We start from the raw sequence: 27,711 nt of genomic DNA, 5'->3' as shown, positions 1-27,711 counted from the left end.
AATGATAATGTATCAGTAAATGGAACGCAAATAATTTAGTTTTACACATTATTAAAAACATATATGTGAGTCATCACAAGACAGACGTTAGATTAAACGCGCCAAAATACATTTGAAATTTTCAGTGTAACGTTGAATTAATGAAATTATGGTTTTATTTATGTAAAGTGACGTAAAATTGATCAATAAAAAACAATTTGTGAGACTAGGCACTATCACATAATTATGTAAGATAAGATTAGATAAGATTTATTTTGAGTCGGCAAGAGTTAAACAACAAACATAAGCTCAGACAGTTTGTACAACCGACTATAAACCATGATGAATAAGAAATAACAAGTGTATAAAAGCTGAAAGACTTGAAACAATTTGTACTACAATTAAAAGGCAGATAAACATAAAAATATATAGCATGATATTACAACATCAGATATGGTACTTAAAAAGTTTAGATTTGTCTGCATTAAAAGTCAGATAATTTTTTAAGAGAAAGAATAAAATATCAACTAGACACAGCATGCAGAGCATACAAAACATATCAAGCATACAGAGCATACATAGCATGCAGAGCATACAAAGCGTACGGAGCGTACAAAGCACCCAAAGTTTACAAAGCGTAAGGCACACAAAGTATACAAAGCATACAAAGCATACATAGTATACAACGCAAACAAAGCACACAAAGCATGCCAGGCATACAAAATATACTAGGCATACACAGCACACAAAATATTCCAAGCAAACAAGGCATATAAAGTATATACAGCACACAAAACATGCAAAGCACACAAAGTATACAAAGCAAAACAATGCATATACAGTATATAAAGCACACAAAAACATGCAAAGCACACAATGTATACAAAGCATACAGATCACACAAAGCATATAAAGCATATAGGGCCTACAAAGCATACAGAGCATGCACAGCACACAAAGCATACATAGCTAAGAAAAATACTAACAGCATATAACATTTAAGTAAATAATAACCCATGTGAGGCGCAAGTAAAGAACTAAATCAAGTGCACAAAGAATAACTTCAGAACTAAATGATGTGATGCTCCCTTGCTGTGGAAATCCCATTTAATTAATCTACAGCTTTTGCACTTACAGATGTTTCCATTCCACGAACTAATTAAAGTTTTAAATTGCGAAAAATGTGTACATTTTCATAAGTTTTCCAGTAGGGAGTTCCACAGCGAGGGGGCAGCATATCTAAACGAGTTTTTACCATATGTTGATGTGCGTACCTGTGGTATCTGTAAAATATTGGTGTATCTAAAATTTATGGTTGACTGTCTCTGAACAACTAAATCATTGAACAAAGGTGAAGAAACTTCATGTATGATTTTAAATGTTTCAATAGCCATTGATCTTATACGTCTTATTTGCAGGGACGGCATGTCTACCCTATGTAAAAGATCACTATATGGAGTGCTATAGTCGTTGTATATAAACACGAATTGCCCTTTCCTGAAGTTTTTCCATCTTTTTAATATTAGTTTCTGAACAAAAATGCCAGGTCATTGGGCAAAAATTAAAATTTGATAGTACAAAATTAAGGAAAATTAAAAAAATGTGTATAACTCCCGGCAAGTTTATCTGCAATATTTCTTCATTGTGAGATTTTGACAAAAGAAATTGACTTTAATACTTGTATACTCATCATAAAATAACACTTTAAACATACTAGTTAACTAAAGCATCATTTACTGAATACGTGTATGTACACGTTTACTTGTTGCTAATAAGTTATATATTATTAATGTATTATTCATTGGAAAAAGTCTACAGTAATGATACTGCACAGTAGCTTCTTTATCGATGTTCACGGTTTACACTTCGTTGTTGATATATACATGTATGATGAATAAATTTAACTTACTAAATTATGTTTGGCTTTTGTAAACTATTTATTATTATATATCCTTATAATTTTAAAATATGCACTTAAGTATAATGTTGATAGATTTTTGTAAATTCCGGTATATTTCGGTATTTTCAGTTACGCCGGAAAATAGTGCAAGCGAAATCTGTGATCTCAAACGCTTGTTATAGTTATGTAAACATAATTTCGCGGATTTTTTTTACACGAACCCGCACGAGCGAAATACTTTGTTTGTTAGACTGGAAAATGCCTGAGGGTCCAGAAATTCATTTATCCAGCCATTTTATAAATTCAGTGTGTAAGGGCCGACTGTTTGGACCAATATCAAAGTCAGAGATAAGTAAAAACCCGCCAGTGGCAACCCCTTTTGAAAAGTTTACCATCACAGCCTCGTCTCGCGGCAAAGAACTGAAGGTATCACTTCTGGAAAACTTAAGTGGAACTGGCAAACTAGATATACTATTCACATTTGGACTTGCAGGCAAATTTGACTGGATCGATGCCGATAGGTTGGAAAAGCATTCCCATTTAAACTTCATAACTTGTGATGATCAACCAAAGAAGGCCCTTAGCTTTATAGACTACATGAGGTTTGGCAAGTGGGTACCAGGAGCCGACTTCAGCTTTAAAGAGAGAGGCCCATGTCCACTGTTAGAGTATTCAGATTTCAGGTATGCAATGTTGTGTTGTGTCTTCAGTAATTAAAGTAATGCTGAATTTTAGGCAAATAATAATGTGAAATAAATTAGTCATTTAACATGAATTCAGTTTTATGTGGAAATGAAACTTGAACAAATTTTATACATATCAGCTGCGTGTCATCAGACCCATTTTCCAACGCTTGCGCTCAAATAAATTGTCCCCTATCAGGGGACAAAAATTCCACTCGTCCGCTCGTATTGACGAGTGAAATCTTGAAAGGACGAGTGAATTTCCCTAAAGCTCTCGTCCTACAGGACGAGTGAAAAAAAAACTGATGTTAAAATATGTATTTTCTGACCAGTAAGACTCTTTTTCATTAAATAAAATCATTTCTTAAAGCATATCTATTCCGAAAGTAGATCGCGAATGAACCAAAAATCGTAATTGTAAATTTCATACAGCAGGTGCGCGTTGTTATGCGAGACTGTGTCCCGAGTAAATATTGGCTTTTTGGTGTAAACTTTGCGTGTCCATGTTGACAGGGAACCATCTGACTTCATTCACTGTAAGTATTGATTTTTTTAAAGAATTATTTTACTGCGAAGTACGGTTTTAAACCAGTCTGAATTTCATCTGAAAAATGTCTGACATACGAGCGTTCTTTAAAGGGGGCAGGAGCGATGTTCAACCATCTAAAATGGAAAGCATGCAAGCATTAGAAAAAGGAAAAAACAAATTTGTCTTCATTTATTTATTTTGTGTTCCTCATAAATAAAGTAAGTTAACATTTCTTCTGTGATCAGCTGGCATGAATAACTAAGTAAGCAGCATTTTAGCAGTGATATAGGAAACATTGTTTGTCATATCAGTCCTTTGCAATCTTTCTTTCACACATATTTGAAGGACAAGTGCATGTGTTTGCAGGACGAGTGAAAATTTTAATGCACTTGTCCTGCAGGACGAGTGCAATTTATAAATATTTTTGTCCCCTGCCTATGTTTCAGAAAACATGTGTTGAGTAATCTGTCAAATGCTGCTTTCAACAAACCCATCTGTGAAGCATTACTTAACCAGAAATTCTTCAATGGTATTGGGAATTACCTTAGAGCAGAGGTTTTGCATAGGTAGGTATGCATTCAGGGATAGAAATTAGTTGGCGAGTAGATTGACTAGATTAGTCAGGGCAAGTCAATTTAAAAATTCAGATAAAATCAGATATGTATTTAAAAATAAGTAACGGACTGTTAAAGATTGACTACCGTAATTACTCTATGTTTTTGGACACTAAGTTTTCAGACACCCCTTTATTTAGCAAAAATTATTATTTTTCGTGACTCTTGATTTTCGGACACACGAGTTTTCGTCCATAATTAATGTCTCAAAGTTTTCGGACAGTATATTTTACAGCACTATTTTGCCAAATTTCGGTCCTGTTTTCGATATCTAATGACACTTTGTTCATGGGGTTTTACAACCAGATTTACATCATAAAACCAGGCAGGTGCATGCCTGAGGGCAACGGACCATTACATTTGCGTTATTGGGTAAATAACCTTGTAAACCAGTATAATGGTTTCACCCGACAGCATTTGAATTGATACCATATTAAGGAAGCAGTATGTTTAATGTTACCGGGTATATATCTTTGTTCCATATAATTTCAATAGACAACAACTGTCGGAAATGAACAACCAAAGAATCCATAGTTTGCTTTTTTTATTGCGATAATTACAGGTTCATACTAGCGAGTATCCGTACATCACATGCTCATCTTTGAACTCGTTGGTCAAAGTATAACCTTGTAGTAACTTTCTGTAAAATAAATTAAGCACGTGCTTAAAATTATTATACACCCATTACCAATGCTGTGTAGGAGTCACTGTGTCTGTCGGTCCAGGCATTGAAGAATCCACTCGACTGCTCGCATATTCGAGTGAAGTTGACGGTCAGGCGAGTAAATTTTGTTAAATACTCGACTGACCGGGCAAGTGCTGTTTTTCAAGTTGAGAAATATAAATTCAGTTCCAGAACTCCTGCCACATCGATACAAATTGCGAACAGTTTTGCAAACAAACAAAAAATAGATTTAGTACACAAAGAAACTGCACTTTCGTTTTGACAATGAAAAATGACTTCACGGGCACAGTAAAAATAATTATCGAAATCTGCTGCCCTCTTTTCGTTAGTGTCAATGCTCTTAGCTAATCGATTCAAAGTGAAAAAAAACAGTTAAATATATTGGTCATACCGTGAAGAATAAAATTTCATTTTAATGTAAATATCAATAAAAATAATACATAACTGGTTAATTATAATATTTCTTATGTTTAATTAAAAATAAACAGAAAAAATTATTATTAATAAACAAAATAATTCGTGATAAGAAGCCTTAGCCAAAATTTACCATATTGCAACCATTTCTCAATCAAGCGTGTCTTTCAGTAAAAGTTTGTCTGAAATATTAAGAAACTCGGCATGGAAAAGGGCTCGTTTTTAAAATATCTGCAAGGTGGTGGAGACAGGGAACAGAGAGAAAGGTCATCATAACGAGAAGCAGAAAGTATTGATAAAAGGAAGCAGGTGCAGAAAACGTAAGGAAAGCAAATCAAATCCATCAGATAATGTAGTTAATTTGTTTGCAGTTTAGTGTCCATATGTTACGTAGGTTAAAAAGGTTCTGGTTGATCATAACTATAAATATAGATATATATTTTAAATGCAGGGCGAGTAGATTAAAGTGAAGGGCAAGTGGATGGTCAGGCCTACTCGCCCTGCAGGGTGAGTGGCTCTGGAAAAATTCTTCAATGCCTGCGGTCTGTCCCGAAATTTCATCTGATCTTCACCAAACTTGGTCAGGAGTTGTATCTAGATGATGTCAAGGCCAAGTTTGAATATGGGTCATGCAGGGTCAAAAACTAGGTCACGGGGTCACATAGTGTGTTTTAAACCGAAAGTTTGTCCGGACCATAACTATGTCATTTATCGTTAGATTTTAAAATGACTTGATACATTTGTTCACCATCATGGGATGGTTTGATGATGGTGTGTCGTGTGAAAAAAGTACGTCAATATCTCTAAGATCAAGGTCACATTTGGAGTTCAAAGGTCAAATGCTTGTCTGGGCCATAACTATGTAATTTATTGTGAGATTTTTAAATCATTTGGCACATTTGTTCACCATCATTGGACGGTGTGTCGCGCGAAAGAATTACGTCGATATCTCCAAGGTCAAGGTCACACTTTAAGTTCAAAGGTAAAAAAGTGGCCATAAATGAGCTTGTTTAAAATGCAGTGCAAACATATATAAATGTAATTTATACTATACGGCATGGTATTTTACAAGCACGTGCTATTACCGGTAGTCGTTGATAATGATGCTATTTTCGGACACTTCGATTTTCGACTCTAAGTTTGGACACCTGTATTTGTGAATATTTTTCATATCTAAGTTTTTGGACACGAAAAAATATAATATTAAGTGTCCGAAAACATAGAGTAATGACGGTATGTGCTTTTATTTTACCTGCATTTTATCCAAGCATATTACCGCAATTCATATCAGTTTCTGTTAAGCGCTAGGGTGAGTAACTGTGTTTGCTGGCGCAATTATTAATGTGCTTTTGTTACAATAAGCGGGACTGTGTTTTTAAAATTAAAGCCCGAATATATCATAAATAATAAATCATAGCACTAACGGAAAAATATCTTGTTGAATAATTCTTTAATTATTTACATGGACATCTTCTGTTTCCCTGTTGTGCAAAACTGTTTTTATTACATGTAATAGACTCTATAAAGTCTCAAGAATGATTTTAACTTATTTGTTAGAAGAACCTCTTGACAGCTTTAAAAGAATGTGATTCAATGCAAATTTTGCTGAAAATGAGGTTATCTTTTCCCAAAAGCGTGGCTCACAATGCCATTTCCAAAGTGGTGAGGAAAAATGCTGTTGTAACGAAAAGCAGTATGAAAAATAAGTATCAATTTGGTGTTGATAATTAGTTGTGCTTTAAAGTTTCTTTGTGTATCATATAATTTGTTTTTCAGGGCAAACATTCCCCCTTTTGTATGTGCTAGGACTGTCTTGGAAAGTTTGTCTGAAAATGCTGTAGTGAAATCTGAAGAGCCTGATCTTCTACAGCTTTGTTCAGTTTTACAACAGGAAGTGGTACAGTTAGGTAAGCATTATGCAAAAATACAACTTATAGTATTAAGGTTTCTTAAGCTATTACTAATTTACTATATAAAAAATGTGCAATGAACTGCTGTGCAATTTAAGAATTTTAAAAATATTAACAAATATTGAAAAATGTGTGTCTTTGTAACTAAAATAATACGTTTAGCCTAAATCCTTGAAACTCAGATAGTGCTTTTAGACATATGTGCACACAGGGGGTTAATATACAATTTCTAAGTTACATAACTTTTCTGCTCTAAAAACATTACATAGTTGACCTATCTATTGCCATATTGGCCCTCTTGTTTGAGAAGGGACCTGTTCACTGATAAGGAACATGACAGTAATCTTAACTATTCTCTGATGCCACAGGACCCAGATTTGTAAAAATTGTGGTTCAAACTGACCAAATCCTAGAGGTTAAATGGATTGAATAGACTTAATAAGTAAAATAATGTAAAATATATATACATGTATAAACACAAAAAAGATTATTACGGAAACCACTCTGGTGGATGCTTTATTATACAGAAGGATCCTGGTATGATGGCTCAGACCTCAATGACACAAGCAATGCCTTCAACAGCTGGCTGCAGTGCTACTACAAGGAGGGCATGAAGAACACTGTGGACCACAACAAGAGGACCATCTGGTACTCTGGACCTCTCGGACCAATGGCTCCAAAGGGTAAGATTTAAACATGAGGGTTTTAGATGCACCCGGCGGCGTATTTCAATTGATTTTTAGCTCGCCTGAACACAATTTGCTCCTGGTGAACTTTTGTGATCGCCTTTTGTCCATCGGGAGTTGTGCGGAGTGCGGCATCAACATTCGCGGTTTTAATACTCTAGGTGCCACATTTATGGTCTGTTATGATCTGATCTTCATGAAATTTCGTAACAAGATTCGTCTCAATGAAATCTTGGACGAGTTCGAAAATGGTCACGGTTGCTTCAAAAAGCCGCCAGCGGGCAGGGCATTTTTCCTTATATAGCTATAGTAAAACCTTGTTTAGTCTCTAGAGGCCACATTTATTGTCCGATCTTCATGACACTTGGTCAGAAGATTCGTCCCAATGATATCTTGGATTAGTTCGAAAATGGTCCAACTTCCAGTTGGTTGAGAAACTTGCCCAACAGGGGACGGAGCATTTTTCCTTATATGGCTATAGTAAAACCTTGATAACACTCTAGAGGCCTCATTTATTGTCCTGTCTTCATGAAACTTGGTCAGAAGATTTGTCCCAATAATATCTGGGAAGATTTTGAAAATGGTTTTGGTTGGTTGAAAAACATTGGCGCCAGGGGGCGGGGCATTTGTTCTTATATGGCTATAGTAAAAACTTGTTAACTCTCTTAAAGTCACATTTATTGTCCAATCTTTATTAAACTGGGTGAGAAAATTTGTTCTTATAATATTTAAAAGAGTTTGAAAATGGTTCCGGTTGCTTGAAAAACATGGCCGCAATGTTGAAAAACATGGCTGTCAGGGAATCGATACTAATATGGCTATATTATAACCTTGTTAGCACTCTTAAAGTTGCATTTATAGTTCCCTCTTAATGAAACTTGGTCAGAACATTTGTTCTAATGATATCTTGGGGCTGCACTGAGCAGATCAGTTACTTTGCATCTCAGTTGAGCGACTTTGGGCCTTTCAGGCCCTCTTGTTTATGATTTTCCTGAACTTGGCTAAAATGTCATGGTTTTTCAGATGGGAAGGTGAGAGCAAGGAAAGTCTCTAAGAAAAAGAAAGCCAAAGATGAAGAACATGAGGTATTTACATACATTTTTTTTCATTGCATTGTGAAAACTTGATTGTTTGACTAAAATTTGGAAACTGTGGATAGTGTTGTTGATTTTCTGCTAACAAATACTTTCAAATTGAGAATAAAAGTGATTTTAATATTATATTTACTAATATTCTATATATAAAGCTGGATTGGAGATTAATTAAATTTTGAGACTTATTTAAAAACAACATTTTTTTTCAAAATCTTCAATTGGGAATATTGAAGTCCAGTCAGGATAAATATATATTTTGTTCCATTGAGAATGGGTCCTCCTAGGAAATTAACACCGTACTTTTATCCCTTTAATGACACTTATGGTTTGCGCTCTGTGTGTCAGTCAGTGTGTCCGTCACACTTTTCTGGATCCTGCGATAACTTTAAAAGTTCATCATATTTTTTCATGAAACTTGAAACATAGATAGATAGAAATATGGAGAGTATGCACGTCATTTCATTTTGTTCCTGCGTCGAAAATTCTGTTTGCTTTAGCAACAAATACATAAAAAAAATTCTGACAATGGTGGAGTTTCACGGGTAGGGGACCATATTGCTTGACAATAGTCTTGTTTTTCATGTACTTATGTATATTTAATGTATATTGGTAAGTTAATATAGATGGTTTATAATGGTTAAAGGGACTTGTTTACTTATATGGGCATTTGTAAAAGTGTCTCAGTAAATACCTTAAATTGCTAGGTTTTAATCTCAAAACTTCAAAGTTCCAATTTTTATGACAAAAAGAGAAGTTATGGAAGAAGAAAAAACAACAAAATTTGGTTTGCGCAGGGCGCAAACCAGAGTACTTTGGATTAATAGCTGAACCTCTCAGCCTTCACAGATATTACTACATGTATATATTAGTGGCATTTTATACCTGATATAATTGATCCATGTGTTGTTACGTCTGTAGTTGCGCCCTATCAAGTCCACTGGGGACCATGAACACAAACGGACCACTTGTTTTGTGTTATTAACGCTTTATAATTTGATAAATATCAAATTATGATAATAAATAATACACTGAGGTGGTGTTTTGAGTATGAGTTTATGTCATTGATACAAGTATCTGGTTCACTAATAAAAGTGTTCTTTAATTGTTTAAATGTGTGAAAAATGTAAAAAACAATTCATTAGGCTAATATGTGAGTAAGACCTTTCAAACGTTCATTGTTGCAGCTGCAAATTTTAGTCAAATGAGGTAGGATTGTTTTAATCCCTCGCAAAAGTAGGAGTGATAAAGTGTTGGCGTTGTCCGTCAATCTGTCAGTCTGTCCCTCTGTCTGTCACAAACTTTTAAGTTATGATGGGGGATATCAATATAACCAATGTTGCTTGTTATTCTAACAGTCTATGAAGAGTAAACACAATTTTGAAATACCAGCTTCAACAAATATTTTTATTGCAATTTGCCTATAAAGTTAAAACACAACAAGTATTTAATGCTGAAAAATATCATCAGGAAGGTTAACCATTAAAACTAAAGAAAGTTAAGTGTTATTTTTCATGAGCTTATCAGTTAAGACTTGAATACCTTTTATTGTCCCCTACCGGTTTCACTGGAGGTTACTTATGGTTTTTGCTCTGTGAGTCTGTATGTCACACTTTTCTGGATCCTGCGATAACTTTAAAAGTTCTATATATTTTTTCATGAAACTTGAAACATGGATAGATGGCAATATGGATATTATGCACGTCATTTCATTTTGTTCCTATGTCAAACATTCTGGTTGCTATGGCAACAAATAGACTAGAAATACTGCTGAAAATGGTAGTTTTCTGGATCCTGCGATAACTTTAAAAGTTCTTCATATTTTTTCATGAAACTTAAAACATGGATAGATGGTAATATGGACATTATGCAAGTCATTTCATTTTGTTCCTACGTCAAAAATTCCGGTTGCTATGGAAACAAATATATATATTTTTTAAATTCTGACAATGGTGGAATTTCTGACCATTGCTGAGCCGGTAGGGGACATATATTGCTTGGCAATAGTCTTGTTATATTTAGTGTTTATTTACAGGGAAATGTAAAAGAAGAAAAAGCTGATGGGGAAATAGAACTGGTTATCTCAGATGAGGCCTCTAAATCAAGAAGCAAGAGAGCTAAAGGCAAAAAGAGGACAGAGCAAATCAAAGTCAAGACTTCTGCTCAGGATTTTACTGGGAATAAGAATACCAAACACCAGCAACAAGAAGCATTCAAAGCTGTTGAAGATTTCACTGATGGTATCCAAAAACCTGCATCCAAGAGAAGGAAGAATGTTGTTGAAAAGAAGTCAGAACCAAGCAATGAAAAGCAATCTTCAAAAGACCGATCAAGAAAACGAAAGGTGACGTCCACATCTAACATAAAAAATGAAGAAAAAGAGTGTTCTGAAGCAAATGATTCTAAACAGAACCTGTTGCCATCAAAAGCACTGCAAAGTGGTGGGCTTGAAGAAACAGGACAGCCTAACGATGTAGAAGATTCTAGTAAAAAGAAAAAGAAAAGAAACACCAAACCTCGAACAGCCCCCAATAGTAAGCCAGTTCTGACCGATGATGCACCAGATCGACCCAGCAGTGCCAAAAGGTCGCGGCTTTCAAGGAACACACTTCAAAGGTCAAGGTCAAAATCCAGAAGGTGACACTGAAAATTCAGATGAAGGAGTTCCAAGGACCAGTATCAGAACAATGAATGTTAACACTTGTTGTTACACCAGTTATTAGAAATCAGAATTTCCATCATAAAAAAGTATAATGTTTGGTTTAATACAGATTTTTGTTTGGAGGACAAGAAACTGACATGATCATGTTTACGATTGCTGCAGTGGACACTCTGAATAAGAAATGTTGTGTTATAGATTCTTAGCGCTACTGTTGCTGACAATACTTTATGGAAAAGGGATTGTTTTATGTAATTGTGCTTTCAAATGATACAGATCTAAAAACTATCACTATGCAAACACATTGACACAATATCTTGATGTCATATTAAGGAATATTGAAGGATCAATAGTTATAATTAGGATCTCTTAAACTTTTTAACAAACTAAATAGCGTAATCTTTAAGTTTAAATGATGCTGATTTTTGTATCAACCTATCTTTGTCCACTTTAGATATTTTAAATTGATATGGTTTGCCTTTTGATATGATTTTTTATGGGTAAGTTTTGTTTTGAACCACATATCGGATTTCTTTCTTCACAATAATCACAGCTCAGAGTTGGTCTAGTTGGGCTGAGCAGCATGATTCTTTTAAAATGAAGTCAATGTAAACAAATTGATACTCTTAATAATAGCATAGTATTTGTAGTATGTGTTTCTCAGCAACTAATGACCGGAATTCAATGAAACTTTATGGGAAGCTTCACTACCAAGAGGAGATGTGCATATTATCAGCGGGTTCTGGTCGGATGATTTTTCACAGAGTTATGGCCCTTTGAAATTTTCCATTAACTGTACATATAGTGCAATTATTGTCCGGGCTATTTCTCAGCAACTAATGACCGGAATTCAATGAAACTTTATGGGAAGCTTCACTACCAAGAGGAGATGTGCATATTATCAGCGGGTTCTGGTCGGATGATTTTTCACAGAGTTATGGCCTTCGAAATTTTCCATTAACTGTACATATAGTGCAATTCTTGTCCAGGCTATTTCTCAGCAACTAATGACCGGAATTCAATGGAACTTTATGGGAAGCTTCACTACCAAGAGGAAATGTGCATATTATCAGCGGGTTCTGGTCGGATGATTTTTCACAGAGTTATGGCCCTTTGAAATTTTCTATAAAAAAATTCTTGTCCCCCCCAACTACTCTGCCCTCAAGACGTTACCTTTTATCTGAATATATAGTGCAATATTGTGACAAAAAAAACGTTGGGGAGCATCACCCGTCTCCGACGGTTTCTTGTCTTGACTATATTTTCATTGGGTTATTGCTTTATTTCAGAATGTATTGATTTTCTGAGTATAAATACATTCAATATCACGGAAATCTTCCGTTTTATGTGCAATTGAACATTTTTAGATATGATAACTGTGTTTTTTTTAGAAGTGGTAGTTGCAGTAGCAGTAGACGCAGAAACATTAGTAAGAGTAGAAGTTGTTGTTGTCGTGCAGTATTTTACTAGCCCTAGGAAAGAAGTATAAGAAGTACTTGTAGAACTAAGAAGTGTGTCAGACTTAACAGAATTTCTGCATGGTCGGTGGTCTTATTTACGTTTATTTTAATATAATAATATGCATCAAGCAAATATAATAATTTTGTGTTCGCGTAAATTTTCGTTATTAAATTAAAAAAAATCTTATCTTTGCTTAAGTGTTTTTATATTGATAACTACTGATAGTGTAAGCTCTCATCGTAAAGCTTATTTGAAATAAGTACATGCCTGTTACTGACAACTTGTATATGGATTTTGTTCTTTGTTGAATGCGCTCTATGGTTCTTTGTCTAGATGTGTTTTATGTGTATTAACTCTCGCTTAGTTCCACGAATAAGCTATCACACAGGCACTCTACATCTCTACATTTGCTGCAACCCCCAGCTGCTGCCCCCCCCCCCCCCCCCTCAGCTGCTGCCCCCTACAAAACCCCTCAAAATTGTCCATTTGTTATTTGAAAAATATTGTGAATAAAACTATAATTGACAATTTTTAGGGTATTTGGAGGGTTACAGCTTTGGGAGGGGGGGGGGGGGGGAGGGGGCATCTAATACCGAGTGCCTGTGACCTATCCAAAAAAACAAAATTGTTGAACGTATGGTTCAAAATCTGGTTATTTGAACAAAGAAAGTACAGGCTATCGCCAGTCAGCTATAATGGGTTCTTGTATAAGTGCTGATGTCAGGTAATATACTGGTGCATATATTCGCCTTAAAATACCACTGATGTATTAATCACTGATTAAACAATTACGTAGTGACCTAGATACTACTGTATATAGAAAACAAACGTTTTACGTATTTGAACATAATTCTGCTTCGACTAATTGAAAACAAATTTATTTTTCTACCAGTTGAACTTTCCCCATCGATAACCTTTTATCAGGGCGTTTTCCTCTAAACGAACAGCGTCTACATGTAAATGAATAATGTAGTGATAAAATAGTGTTGGTCAAAATTCGTTTATTACACAATACGCCGCTCAACTTAACGAAAATGTACCACTTGTTCAAGAAATATAAACAAAAACTCCTGCCTTCATGTTGACTAAGGTAGAACAGAAATATAAAACCCATATGATCGATTAAGATTTTCTGTAACTTTAACACGTCTTTTTGCAAACATGTCTATACCTATTATGCTATTAAATTTAATGAAAGCATAATTTCAAATTGAGTTTGTAGCAGCGTGATAATACCAAATACTTGATATTTTTATAACCCCCTTCAAGAAGAGGGGGTTAATTGTTATGCACATGTCGGTCCGTCTGTATGTCCGTCCGTCCACCAGATGGTTTCCGGATGATTACTCAAGAACGCTTAGGCCTAGGATCATGAAACTTCATAGGTACATTGATCATGACTTGCAGATGACCCCTATTGATTATTAGGTCACTAGGTCAAAGGTCAAGGTCACTGTGACCCGAAATAGTAAAATGGTTTCCGGATGATAACTCAAGAACGCTTATGCCTAGGATCATGAAACTTTATTGGTACATTTATCCTGACTCGCAGATGACCCCTATTGATTTTCAGGTCACTAGGTCAAAGGTCACGGTGACCCAAAATAGTAAAATAGTTTCCAGATGATAACTCAAGAACGCTTATGCCTAGGATCATGAAACTTCATAGGTACATGTACATTGATCATGACTCGCAGATAACCCCTATTGATTTTCAGGTCACTAGGTCAAAGGTCATGTTGACCCGAAATAGTAAAAAAGTTTCCAGATGATAACTCAAGAATGCTGATGCCTAGGATCATGAAACTTCATAGGTACATTGATCATGACTCGCAGATGACCCCTATTGATTTTCAGGTAACTAGGTCAAAGGTCAAGGTCATGGTGACCCAAAGCAGTAAAATGGTTTCCTGATGATAACTCAAGAACGCCTAGGCCTAGGATCATAAAACTTCATAGATACATTGATCATGACTCGCAGATAACCTTATTGATTTTCAGGTCACTAGGTCAAAAGTCAAGGTCACGATGACCCGAAATAGTAAAATGGTTTCTGGATAATAACTCAAGAACGCTTAGGCCTAGGATCATGAAACTTCATAGGTACATTGATCATAACTCGTAGATGACCCCTATTGATTTTCAGGTCACTAGGTCAAAGGTCATGGTCACGATGACCCGAAATAGTAAAATGGTTTCCAGATGATACTCAAGAACGCTTATGCCTAGGATCATGAAACTTCATAGGTACATTGATCATGACTCGAAGATGACCCCTATTGATTTTCAGGTCACTAGGTCAAAGGTCAAGGTCACGGTGACCTGAAATAGTAAAATGGTTTTTGGATGATAACTCAAGAACGCTTTTGCCTAGGATCATGAAACTTCAAAGGTACAATGATCATGACTCGCAGATGACCCCTATTGATTTTCAGGTCACTAGGTCAAAGGTCAAGGTCACAGTGACCTGAAATAGTAAAATGGTTTCTGAATGATAACCCAAGAACGCTTATGCCTAGGTTCATGAACCTTCATAGGTATATTGATCATAACTCGCAGATGATTGATTATCAGGTCACTAGGTCAAAGGTCAAGGTCACAGTGCCAAAAAACGTTTTCACACAATGGCTGTCAAGGTCACGGTGACTCAACTTAGAAAAATGGTTTCCGGATGATAACTCAAGAATGCTTACGCCTAGGATCATGAAATTCATAGGTACATTGATCATGACTTGCAGATGAAATAATGATGAAACTTGACCAGGATGTTTGTCTGGACAATATCTAGGTCATGTTTGACATTTGGTAAAGATTGAATGAACCGACTCCTCTCAGGTGAGCGAACTAGGGCAATCTTGGCCCTCTTGTTTAATATCTACTTATCTTTATGTCATATTTATTTTTCTATGATGGTGTATACAACAAACTAGGTGTATTAGGTAATTATGAGAGGAGAATACAAAGATTTAAGGTATCAGCAATTTAACAATTTAAATACACAACTTTACTTTTAAATTATGATCACCTTAATTCTTTTATTGTTTTAGTTTTCTAAAACATTATAGCAAGATATTTTACATTAATAAATTAGGTAGAGCTCAAAAAAGGCTCACATCTCTCTGAAATTCATTTCAAAAATTAAACTAGCTTTTCTGCAATTATGTAACTTTCCATTTTTCAATAAGCTTTATAGTTTAAAAAATATACATGTATAAAGAAAACGGAATTCAAATTGTGATTTAATGCTTATTAAATTATTAAAAAGTTATTTATTATTGTTATACATGAAAAAAATCATTTAAGAAAATGTGCAAATACCCAAATTCAGTGCTAAAAAGGTCTAAGTGAATCTAAGTGAATAATATTACACAATGTATCAATATGTTTACTTAGTTTTTATCAGTTACAAAATATCTGTTCTAGGGGTTCTCAAAATACATTTTTTTTAATTTTTTGTAAAGATATTCCTCAATTATTGCTAAAAGTTTCATTTAGAATTTTTTTAGCATCAACAACCTTAATGCGAAAGAGCTCTATGTAGCACTTCACTGCACATAGAACCTTTTCGCACTAAAAAATATATTTAATTTCACTTAGAGCTTTAGGACAAATTTCAATTTTACTTTTTATTTGATTGCCTGGAACTAAGATATTTTAATACATGATGGGCATGGATGTTACGATACAAAATATACAAATAAGTCATTTTGTGAAAAAATGTCAGAGCCGTTTCGCTTTAACCCCTCGATACGGCAGGACCTATGATTCCACCGTCCCATGTGCAATCTCCATATGGCAGGACCTATGATTCCTCCATCCCTTGTGCAATCTACATACGACAGGACCTGTGATTCCGCCATCCCATGTGCAATCTACATACAACATGACCTATGGTTCCACCGTCCCATGTGCAATCTCCATACAGCAGGACCTATGATGCCTCCATCCCATGTGCAATCTACATACAGCAGGACCTATGATTCCACCATCCCATGTGCAACCTCCATACGGCATGACCTGTGATTCCACCATCCCATGTGCAATCTCCATTTGGCAGGACCTGTGATTCCACCGTCCCATGAGCAATCTCCATACAGCATTACCTATGATTCCATCGTCCCATGTGCAATCACCATACGACATGACGTGATTCCACCGTCCCATGTGCAACCTTCCTACAACAGGACCTGTGATTCCACCGTCCCATGTGCAATCTCCATAAGGCATGACCTATGATTCCACTGTCCCATGTGCAATCTCCATACAACAGGACCTATGATTCCACCGTCCCATGTGCAACCTCCATACAACAGGACCTGTGATTCCACCATCCCATGTGCAATCTCCATACGGCATGACCTATGATTCCACTGTCCCATGTGCAGTCTCCCTACAGCATGACCTGTGATTCCACCATCCCATGTGCAATCTTCATACAGCAGGACCTGTGATTATACCGTCCCATGTGCAATCTCCATATGACAGGACCTATGATTCCACCGTCCCATGTGCAATCTACATACAGCAGGACCTGTGATTCTACCGTCCCATGTGCAATCTCTATACGACATGACCTGTTGTTCCACCATCCCATGTGCAATCTCCATACGGCAGGACCTGTGATTCCACCATCCCGTGTGCAATATCCATACGGCAGGACCTATGATTCCACTGTCCCATGTGCAATCTACATACGGCAGGACCTATGATTCCACCGTCCCATGTGCAATCTACATACAGCAGGACCTACGATTCCACCGTCCCATGTGCAATCTACATACGGCAGGACCTACGATTCCACTGTCCCATGTGCAATCTCCATACAGCAGGACCTATGATTCCACCGTCCTGTGTGCAATCACCATACGACAGGACCTATGATTCCACCGTCCCATGTGCAATCTACATACAGCAGGACCTGTGATTCTACCGTCCCATGTGCAATCTCTATACGACATGACCTGTTGTTCCACCATCCCATGTGCAATCTCCATACGGCAGGACCTGTGATTCCACCATCCCGTGTGCAATATCCATACGGCAGGACCTATGATTCCACTGTCCCATGTGCAATCTACATACGGCAGGACCTATGATTCCACCGTCCCATGTGCAATCTACATACAGCAGGACCTACGATTCCACCGTCCCATGTGCAATCTACATACGGCAGGACCTACGATTCCACTGTCCCATGTGCAATCTCCATACAGCAGGACCTATGATTCCACCGTCCTGTGTGCAATCACCATACGACAGGACCTATGATTCCACCGTCCCATGAGCAATCTCCAAACTGCATGACCTGTGATTCCACCGTCCCCTGTGCAATCTCCAAACAGCATGACCTATGATTCCACCGTCCCATGTGCAATCTCTAGGCGACAGGACCTATGATTCCACCGTCCCATGTGCAATCTAAATACGGCAGGACCTATGATTCCACCGTCCCATGTGCAATCTCCACACGGCATGATCTGTGCTTCCACCGTCACATGTGCAACCTCCATAGGACATGACCTGTGATTCCACCGTCCCATGTGCAATATCCATACGGCAGGACCTATGATTCCATCGTCCCATGTGCTATCTCCATACGACAGGACCTACGATTCCATCGTTCCATGTGCAACCTTCATACGACATGACCTATGGTTCCATCGTCCCTTGTGCAACCTCTATACGACATGACCTATGGTTCCACCGTCCCATGTGCAATCTCCATACAGCAGGACCTATGATTCCACCATCCCATGCGCATATTCCATACGGCAGGACCTGTGATTCCACTGTCCCATGTGCAATCTCAATACGGCAGGACCTATAATTCCACCATCCCTTGTGCAATATCCATACGACATGACCTATAATTCCACCATCCCGTGTGCAATATCCATACAACATGACCTATTGTTCCACCGTCCCATGTGCACCTACATACCGCAGGACCTATGATTCCACCATCCCATGCGCATTTTCCATACAGCAGGACCTATGATTCCACTGTTCCATGCGCATTTGCCATACGGCAGGACCTATGATTCCACCGTCCCATGCGCATTTTCCATACCGCAGGACCTATAATTCCACCATCTCGTGTGCAATATCCATACAGCAGGACCTATGATTCCACCGTCCCATGTGCAATCTCCTAACGATAGGACCTGTGATTCCATCGTCCCATGTGCAATCTCCATACGGCATGACCTGTGATTCCACCGTCCCATGTGCAATCTTCATACGACAGGACCTAAGATTCCACCGTCCCGTGTGCAATCTCCATACAGCAGGACTTATGATTCATCCGTCTCATGTGCAATTTCCATACAGCAGGACCTATGATTCCACCGTCCCATGTGCAACCTCCACACAACAGGACCTATGATTCCACGGTCCCATGTGCAATCTACATGCAGCAGGACCTACGATTCCACCGTCCCATGTGCAATTTCCATACAGCTGGACCTATGATTCCACCGTCCCATGTGCAATTTCCATACAGCAGGACCTATGATTCCACCGTCCCGTGTGCAATCTCCATACAGCAGGACCTATGATTTCACCGTCCCATGTGCAATTTCCATACAGCAGGACCTATGATTCCACCGTCCAATGTGCAATTTCCCTACGGCATGACCTATGATTCCACCGTCCCATGTGCAATCTCCATACGGCAGTAGATAGTACGTCTTGTTTACCGTTCATGTCAGCGATGGTTTACAAAATTATTTTATCATGTTAGTTTTACCATGTTAATTTTTGATACTTCTATATCTATCTATCTATCAGGTCAGTTCAATAAAGCGAGCGTTGCATACAATCGGTGTTGAATCGTTAAAGGACTGTAAAATAGCCATTAACAAATTGACTGGCGGTTTTGTCACCCCTTGTCCGTTTATGCTCGAGTCGATGGAATACGAAAACCCATTACGTAACCAAATATAATTTCCTCATTCGACGAACTATAAAAGCGAAGGACTAAAACTGTTTGTCAATGGTTGTTGCGGCGTATTGCTTTTATGACACGAAACTTGAGACACTGGTGAACGTTCGAGGACTCTGCTACTTTATAAAAACAATCTAAATGACTAACTGATGTGAAATGACGTTGTTAAGGATTTTGCAGCTTTGCTGTATTCACCATGTAATCATAGGTAGGAGCATTTGATTTGTTCGATTTCGTGTCACACGGCACAAAAATTAGCTGGTTTCAGATACACGACCTACCCTTGAATGTTCAGATCCTGGAAAATAGTATTCAGTTTTTCTTTTATTTAAAAAGTTTATATCAGTGCTTTATTTAATATAACGACTGTTGTATTTCGATACAATTTGAACCAATTCTTAAAGACATTATCGAAAAGTCATGGATACTCGTTTTTAATGCCACCATGTTTTTGAGAAGATACCTCCAGATACTCATTTAAATATGAAACTATTCTACAATATACCAACCCCAGTTGTATATCATGTAAACGTGAAGAAATCGCACGTCGCCCAACTATGTTCGTGCTGCATGCGGTTTATTTACAACTTGAAGGTTTACAAGTAGTGTTTAGCTGAAACGCCTTTTTTCAACTAGTGAAATATGGTGCGCTTTGATAGTTTGTTTAAGTCCGCGCCAAAGAAAAAAATAAAATGTTATGTTTTACATGTTATGTCGTATATTGTTTTGTATATTTTAAGTCCCAGCCTACACACATAATGGATATATCGTTTTTAAAGGATATTTTACCGACCAAAATACACAATAACTCTTTAAGATCGGACGAATAAAAGCTTTTTGTTGATGATTAATTCTAGTATTTCTATACAGAACGAAGAGTATAGTGCTTCTGCACTTTATTGAGAGAGAACACTACATCTCATATACTTTCATTCGCACCAAGCGCTTCAAAAGATAAACGTATTTAAATGTATTGTTGACATATTTAATGGAGTTAAGTGTAATAAACCTCATTTTCATTCCTAATAATTGATGCCATTTTAGTACGCATTGTACTATTATCGACGGGAAGTGACTTATATATATTATCACTGCAGCGTTATGGTATTATCCTCGTTGATTCTTTTGTTGAACAAATATTTTAACTATTTATTTTTAGCGTGACGCATATTCGCGCACAGGGATATGAGTCGTATATATAGAGTAGCAAAGATGAACGCTTTATACTTTCATGTGCATTTTTAACATTAGCTTTCAAGCGGTACATTATAACTTTGTTATTGGTCGTTTTGCCAAAAAACACGATTTTGCGTTTCTGTTTACGTGAAATATGTGAATTATTAGTTAATAAAGAGTAATAGTTAACTAATTCAAGAAGAAATAATTAATCAAAGTATTCATAAATATTTAAAGAGTGAGAGATGTATTTTAATGTACATACAGTAATTATACGTTTACTGTTCCTTCAAACGACAAAAGTTTATGAATCTATGTCAGTTAAACATTCTGTAAGTTTGTATGTCTGATATTAACAATAACAGATGCCGACAAAAGCGCCCATTGTCATACTGTCTGTTGATCAGGAAGTAAAAAGGAAGAAGGAAACTACTACGAGAGATTTCTGATTACAATAAATCTTTAAAGAACATCTGAAGTATGTGTCTCTAGTAGTTGATTGCTTGAAGTAATTTTGAATATAAGCGAAAGTACGCGATTGCGATGTCATTAGAAAAGCAAAATTATGAGAACATCAAAAGACTGTCATCGGTAAAAGATATAAGAAGGTGAATTGTTAGTGCATTTTGTAATTATTTTGGGATATTTCAAGTAATTATTTCAAACACGTGTGTAGATAGATTGACTCAGTACGGCATAAGTAACCCAGCATTGATCACATAGAACACATCAATACATAGTTACAAAAAACACAAAGCATTTTTATCGTAAACAAATTAAGTTAACGAGTTTATTATGGAATACTGATAACAATGCCATGTTTTCTAATACTTAAACACATTGTGCATTATAATTTGAAATAAGAACAAGAAATAACAACAAGAGCTGTCAGAGGACAGCGCGCTCGACTATTCGAGTGCTTGACAGTATAACGTAAGCCATCATGGAGAAATTGTTCATATTCAATAATTTATTAGACGATTTTTCAAAAATAAAAAAAGGAAAAAAAATTTAAAAAAATTTGGAGGGGTAGGGGGGGGGGGGGTTAAGAGGGGGGTATAATGTGGGGTGTGGTCATTTATTAGACGATCTTTCAAAAATAAAAAAAAGGAAAAATAAAAATGTGGGGGGGGGTAAGGGGGGCGGAGAGGGGGGGGGGTATAATGTGGGGTGTGGTCATTTATTAGATGATCTTTAAAAAATAAAAAAAGGAAAAAAAATAGAATTTTTTTTTGGGGGGGAGGTGGGGGGGGGATTCTGGGTTGGGGCGTGGGTATTGTTTTGGTGGAATCCATTGTGGTATTCAGGTAAGTGTTGTTTTGTCAAAGTATTAATACAATCTGATCATTAATAAAGACGTTATGGCAATGTAAGCACAATGTTCAATTATTAAGTACAAAAGGGGCAATAATTCTGTCAAAATGCTTGATACAGTCGTCTGCTCTTGTTAATAGGTTGGGGTCATGTTGGTTAACAAGTATGCAAAATATGAAAGCAATATGTCAAGGGACATATGAAATATTTGGGGTAGTACGCAAACTTTAACATAGATTTATCAATAATATGCATATTCTAAGTATAAAAGGGGCAATAATTCTGTCAAAATGCTTGATACCGTGGTCTGCTCTTGTTTATAGGTTTGGGTTATGTTGGTAAAAAAGTATGCAAAATATGAAAGCAATATGTCAAAGCACATAGGAAATATTTGGGGTAGTACGTAAACTTTCGCATAGCTTTAACAATACTATGCATATTGTAAGTATAAAAGGGTCAATTATTCTGTCAAAATGCTTGATACAGTTGTCTGCTCTTGTTTATAGGTTGGGGTCATGATGGTAAACAAGTATGCACAATATGAAAGCAATATGTCAAGGGACATTGGAAATATTTGGGGTAGTACGCAAACTTTAACATTTGCACGCTAACGCCAACGCTAACGCCAACGCCGACGCCGGGTTGAGTAGGATAGCTCAACTATATATATTTCATATATAATAGTCGAGCTAAAAACAAGCAATAACACTTTCATAGTGCATATTCACTGTCACGATTTAAAGAATAGAACGCTGTGGAGAAGGTTGGGGGTAAACCCAAAAGCAGCCCGGATTATTATCTGCAATCTACTGTTTTAGCATAGTGATTGTAAAAAACGCGTAATATTTACAATTTAATACATAAGCATACGTCATCTTAATTAATTAATTTGCAAGAAATCCTTCTAAAAATTATTTTTGATGTGTTGAGGGAGAACCATTTCAGATTTCAATGTACTGCCTCATTGTGTACAAGGAAAACATAGTCTGCCGGGAACTAGTTCTGGATGTTAGCTCCTTGTATTATGTAAAGGGAAACAGGATGTACACAATGATGCAACACATACAAATATAATTTATCAGCATCATGAACCGCAATGGTCAAGCCCTTCCACGGTTAAGTTTTGCAGATTCACGCAAATATTTACACCGATATAAACACCGTCGGATAAAAATATTGTTATATTTTTCACATACTGTCAAGATAACGTTTATATAAAAAAGATAATGGTGCCTGTTGAAATAATTCGAATAGAAAAGAGCTTTTTCAATCAAACTTCGTTAGTCGATACCTTATATGATTACCTCGCATTATATGTGTCTGGGTTAGTAAAGGTCTGCAACTGCGATAAACTTCATTCACATATCCATTATAGCCTTTATCCCTTATATCAACGGCTCGTTATCATGTGGGGTTGTTTGGGTAAAGGTATGTTTTCCTCTTTATCACTCACTAACTAAAATAACTAGTCTCATGAAACTTTATACTGGAACATAGAAACCTCTTCGTGGGCTTAGGATTGCGAATGGCTGGGTGCGGTCAAGGTCGCTATTGTAAAATAAAGAAAACAATCTTTAGCATAATAAGAAAATGTATATGCTGTCAGGAACTTTCATTGATAAATAGATGTAACTAAGGCCTCATTTTGGATTACATTGCATATATGTTTGTTTCGTGTTTCGTATCTAATAAATAACTTCTGTTGAGTTCCAAGATAATTGGGAAACTATCGTTTGAGGTGCGCTATGAACCCTCTATAATATGAAGATGTCTGCACGAACCGGCACTTTGATTGAATACTTTATTATCTACAAGCCATGTTCACACATGCACATGTTTTATGATTGCTGACGTATGTTGAGAAGGGTGTTTGTTTGTTTAGCGGAAACGTTTTTCTCAGAAAAGCGATCAAAATATAATATAACTCCAGTTTGGTTTAGTTCCAGTGTGAAACTAATCCACAACAGGATAAGAATAACTTTACACAAAAATACACGTTTACAAGTCTATCAAGCTAATGTATCATTCTGTACTCAGAATATTAAAATATATCATGACTGCGCAAATTTGCTTGTTTTATAGGGTACATTCTTTTTCAAAGCCAATTTTTATGACCGTTGCGACATGAATATGTATTTGAAATCGTTCTGCCATAAAAAAAATGGACTATTTATACATTTTTTTTATTCTCATATGTAATCTGTCTTTTCATATTGTCATATTACCGATAACACATTAAGTTGTGTTAACCATAAGAAGTTTGCTTACAGCGAACTATTAGGCTTGCTTTCTACATCAATTATGACATCTGTACGCCGATTATTAAATCTTGTACGAACATTGTCCGTATGTAAAACGCATTTTCAATCTGTTGCATTTAACAGAGGCTGTAGGGGCGTTTGGATTTCTTATATTTTATATATCCTTTTATCTGAGTAAAGGAATGTTCGATTTGTAAGCATCCATGGTAGCGACATTTCATAGGATGATCTTCCTGCGACGAGGAAGTTTAAAACTGAGGTTTTATAAACTTTCGCAACCCAGAAGTGACCTTAGTTTTAATGGTTAATGCAAACCGCAACTGCCTTTTGTAGGAAAATCAGTGCTAAAATATTTCGTTAGCATCCGTTTTATTTTACCGCTCACGTTAAAATTTTACTATAAGGGTTTAAACTGAATACATTAATTCATTATCGACCAACCCAGCATCATTTTCTTGAATAATATTTATGCATAGGTAATGCCTTTCTTTTTATTGGAAAGATTTCGTTCGGAGCTTTTTAAATCAGCCAATTGGTTTTATGACATCTTCAAAGAAGGCGGCACATATACATTTCACTGTCCTTCTGAAACCCTGCATGTCTCCACGTCTGTGAGAAAGGTCCGGTCTCAGCCGTATGTTGATGGAACTGGCAATGACTTGAAACTATGATATCGACCTGTCACGTGTAATACCCGTTCTCCATACCTCAAAGGTCAAGGTCACACTTTCAAAACAATGTCGTGAATAAGAAGTGTATAACCAGGCCCACCCGCCTCCATTTGTGTATGTGTCCTGCTTGTATATAAACGATTACTAACAAATTCAAAAACATAGCTTTAATAGAAATGACTTGTTTGGCATGTTATCCACAGCAAGAATGCCATGAATGTCATTAACCGTTCAAATATAACCAAAATGAACGAAACATATTATATCCGCCAGCTTTAATACACTCTTAGGACGTTTGTCGTTTTCATACCGTTGGCATCGAGACAATTCTATTTCAGCCGTTTTGGTCAACAATGGATTAATATGCCAACATTTTAAACAGTATTTTAAGCGCGAATAAATCCGATTAGTATCGTTCAAAAATGTGTAAGTCTCCCTCATATCGGCCATTTTGAAACATGACATAAAGAACGCGCATTTTGATTGGTTAATTTTGTCGTTTCAACGAGTTAGTCATCTCGATCCTTACCCTAACCATAAATGATCTACGTTGTTACCATGACATACTAATTCCTTCCCATGGCATACTAACTTGTTTCACGACTTACTAAATCTTACCCACGAATAAGTTATCAGTTTCCCTCTACTTATTAAGAATGAATACATGCATTTTTCTTTAGTCTAAGTCTTTTTTTTTCTAAAGAAAATGGCTAACTTGCTTTTTTATACGGACTCGTACTTACGTTCCTGTTGCAGGTGCCCGTGGCGGGAACGAGGAGTTTGAACTTCACCCCCAAGATGGCTGGTTCAACAATCTCATACATCCGGACTGGGGAGCAATAGGTGAGTGCGATAATCGGGCTTGTTGTCGGATATGCAATGAAAATAAGCGGTATATGAAACTGTATTCTTTCTACAGGTAATCAGTTATCAGAAAATATTGTCGTCGTAAGTTTAGCACTCAGCATATACACAGATAGTCAGTAGCTTAAAGTAAGATCATTTCGATTCATCTTATTATTGTGTATATTTTACAATTCTCTCAACATCCAGTTATTTACTTAATTTTTAATTGTTTAATATTCGCAGTTTATTTACATAGGTATTCCTATTTTTCAAACTGCTTAAACTTATTGTAAAGGTCAACAAATCCCTTTACATACCAAAATAAGCCTATGGCAATTGTAACTACCTTAAGCAATGCAAAAAATGACAAGGCACGGAGGAAAGTGGGAGAAATTCTGGGTCCCGGTTGCCCAAAAAGCAAGGCCACTAGGTCAAATCTAAGCAAAACAACCATAAACGCCACAAATATGAATTACTCCTCATAAAACTTTGTCAGTATGTTTTTCTTGTCAATATCCCACTTCAACTCCTTAAGTGCACTAATTACTTTCTATTTCTGAGAACTTCACTTCATGGTTACAATAAACCCCGTCAGACCGGATGGGCGCCATAATTTCGATACAAAACAATGTCTCTACTTAATCGTTAAGCGATAAAATCCGCTCATGAGTGCTAGACAATGAGACAAACACTTTGGACAATTTCTGCTTCATATGTACATGCATTTATTTCTGTTTGATTTGATACATTTTGTAATCTTATTTAAGTCTCTTTTGACGCACTTCATAGATTAACAAACACGCGTTAGTTGCGGTTAATGTTAGGAAATATTCACATCAGATTATTTGCACTGTGCCTCATATAAAAAGCTCATTAAATGTCGTTGCAAGACAGTTCAGTTTCAGATTCAAAGTTTCCGTCTGTAGTGATAGTTTTTTGATAAAAATGATGTAGTGAAACCGGTTGACATTAATTTGATTGATAAGGCTTCCATTGGTGCCTTTTTACTGATGTGTCAATAATTATCATCTAAAAACCCAGAAAACGGACATTCAGTATCCTTTTTTATAAAAAAGAATATCTTATACGAGCCGAGCCAAAAACCCCCATTTACTTATTAAAGATTTTTTTGAAATCTGTTCACTTGAACGAGATCTGCAACAATTATATGTCTTATTTTCTTGTATATTGATGTTGTCGTTGTTGTTTGTTAAGAAGAAATGCTCATACGATTTTTTTAAATTGTTAAGTGTTTGCATCGAAAGAACAAAAACGGAAACTTACGACTTGTAGGTTTTTTATTTATAAGCATACATTGCATTAAACAAGGTAAATAATCAAGGTTTTATAAGCATAACTTGAATTGATCAAGGCTTTATAAATAGGCGATGCATTTATCAAGACTTTATTTTCATTATTCAAGGCTTAATAAACAGACATTGCATTAATTAAGGCATCATTGCCATTAACCAAGGTTTAATAAGCAAAGATTGCATTAACCAAGGCTTAATTGTCATTAACATTAATAGTTTTATATGTACAGGTGGGGACTCAAATACACATATATTTACATGTGTATGACTTTACATGACCGTTCATTTCGGTTACATGTAACACTGATAAATTCTGCATACAAACCCGGGCATGTGTTTATTCATTCAAATCGAAGCATTTCATCCGTAATTATGTGTTCTGTCTACTCCAGATTTGTATTGTTACTTTAATCAGCTCTCATTAAATATAAAATATCGCGAATTTACCCTTTAAGATTGGTTTATAAGACAATAGTGTTTTATGTGTTTATATATGCAGGAAAACAAACTATACAATATAAAAGATGTATTCTAAAACTGTATAATGTGTTCAAGTCTTTTGAATATTTTCAA

At 36.3% G+C, this 27,711-nt stretch overlaps 2 protein-coding genes across 3 annotated transcripts in view; both read left to right on the top strand.

Moving 5' to 3' along the window:
* Window positions 1-2,045: 2,045 nt before the first annotated feature.
* Window positions 2,046-12,797, top strand: LOC127879742 (endonuclease 8-like 1). Its single transcript, XM_052426766.1, has 6 exons — window positions 2,046-2,562; window positions 3,538-3,657; window positions 6,581-6,711; window positions 7,242-7,397; window positions 8,424-8,485; window positions 10,527-12,797. The coding sequence occupies exons 1-6, from the start codon at window positions 2,138-2,140 to the stop codon at window positions 11,130-11,132; spliced, it is 1,500 nt and encodes a 499-aa protein (XP_052282726.1). The 5' UTR covers window positions 2,046-2,137; the 3' UTR covers window positions 11,133-12,797.
* A 6,795-nt stretch (window positions 12,798-19,592) lies between these two features.
* LOC127879741 (dual oxidase 2-like) overlaps window positions 19,593-27,711 on the top strand; it is a 60,547-nt gene continuing 52,428 nt past the window's right edge. Inside the window, exons 1-2 of one of the 2 annotated variants that reach the window (XM_052426764.1) lie at window positions 19,593-19,765; window positions 25,736-25,822. In XM_052426764.1, coding sequence (XP_052282724.1) covers window positions 19,714-19,765; window positions 25,736-25,822 — 139 coding nt within the window. In that variant the 5' untranslated portion in view covers window positions 19,593-19,713. Of the gene's footprint in view, window positions 19,766-21,292; window positions 21,342-25,735; window positions 25,823-27,711 lie in introns of those variants that run through there. The other variant, XM_052426765.1, reaches the window with a different exon arrangement.

The sequence above is a fragment of the Dreissena polymorpha genome, chromosome 4 (genome assembly GCF_020536995.1).
Source record: "Dreissena polymorpha isolate Duluth1 chromosome 4, UMN_Dpol_1.0, whole genome shotgun sequence".
Taxonomy (NCBI): domain Eukaryota; kingdom Metazoa; phylum Mollusca; class Bivalvia; order Myida; family Dreissenidae; genus Dreissena; species Dreissena polymorpha.
This window is presented reverse-complemented; position numbering and strand designations above follow the sequence as displayed.

Excerpts from the sequence above, each read along its gene's own strand:
- LOC127879742 (XM_052426766.1), top strand. The coding sequence starts at position 2,138 with ATGCCTGAGGGTCCAGAAATTCATTTATCCAGCCATTTTATAAATTCA. Across the intron at positions 2,563-3,537 it reads TTAGAGTATTCAGATTTCAG|AAAACATGTGTTGAGTAATC; the intron begins GTATGCAATGTT and ends CCTATGTTTCAG. Across the intron at positions 7,398-8,423 it reads CGGACCAATGGCTCCAAAGG|ATGGGAAGGTGAGAGCAAGG; the intron begins GTAAGATTTAAA and ends ATGGTTTTTCAG.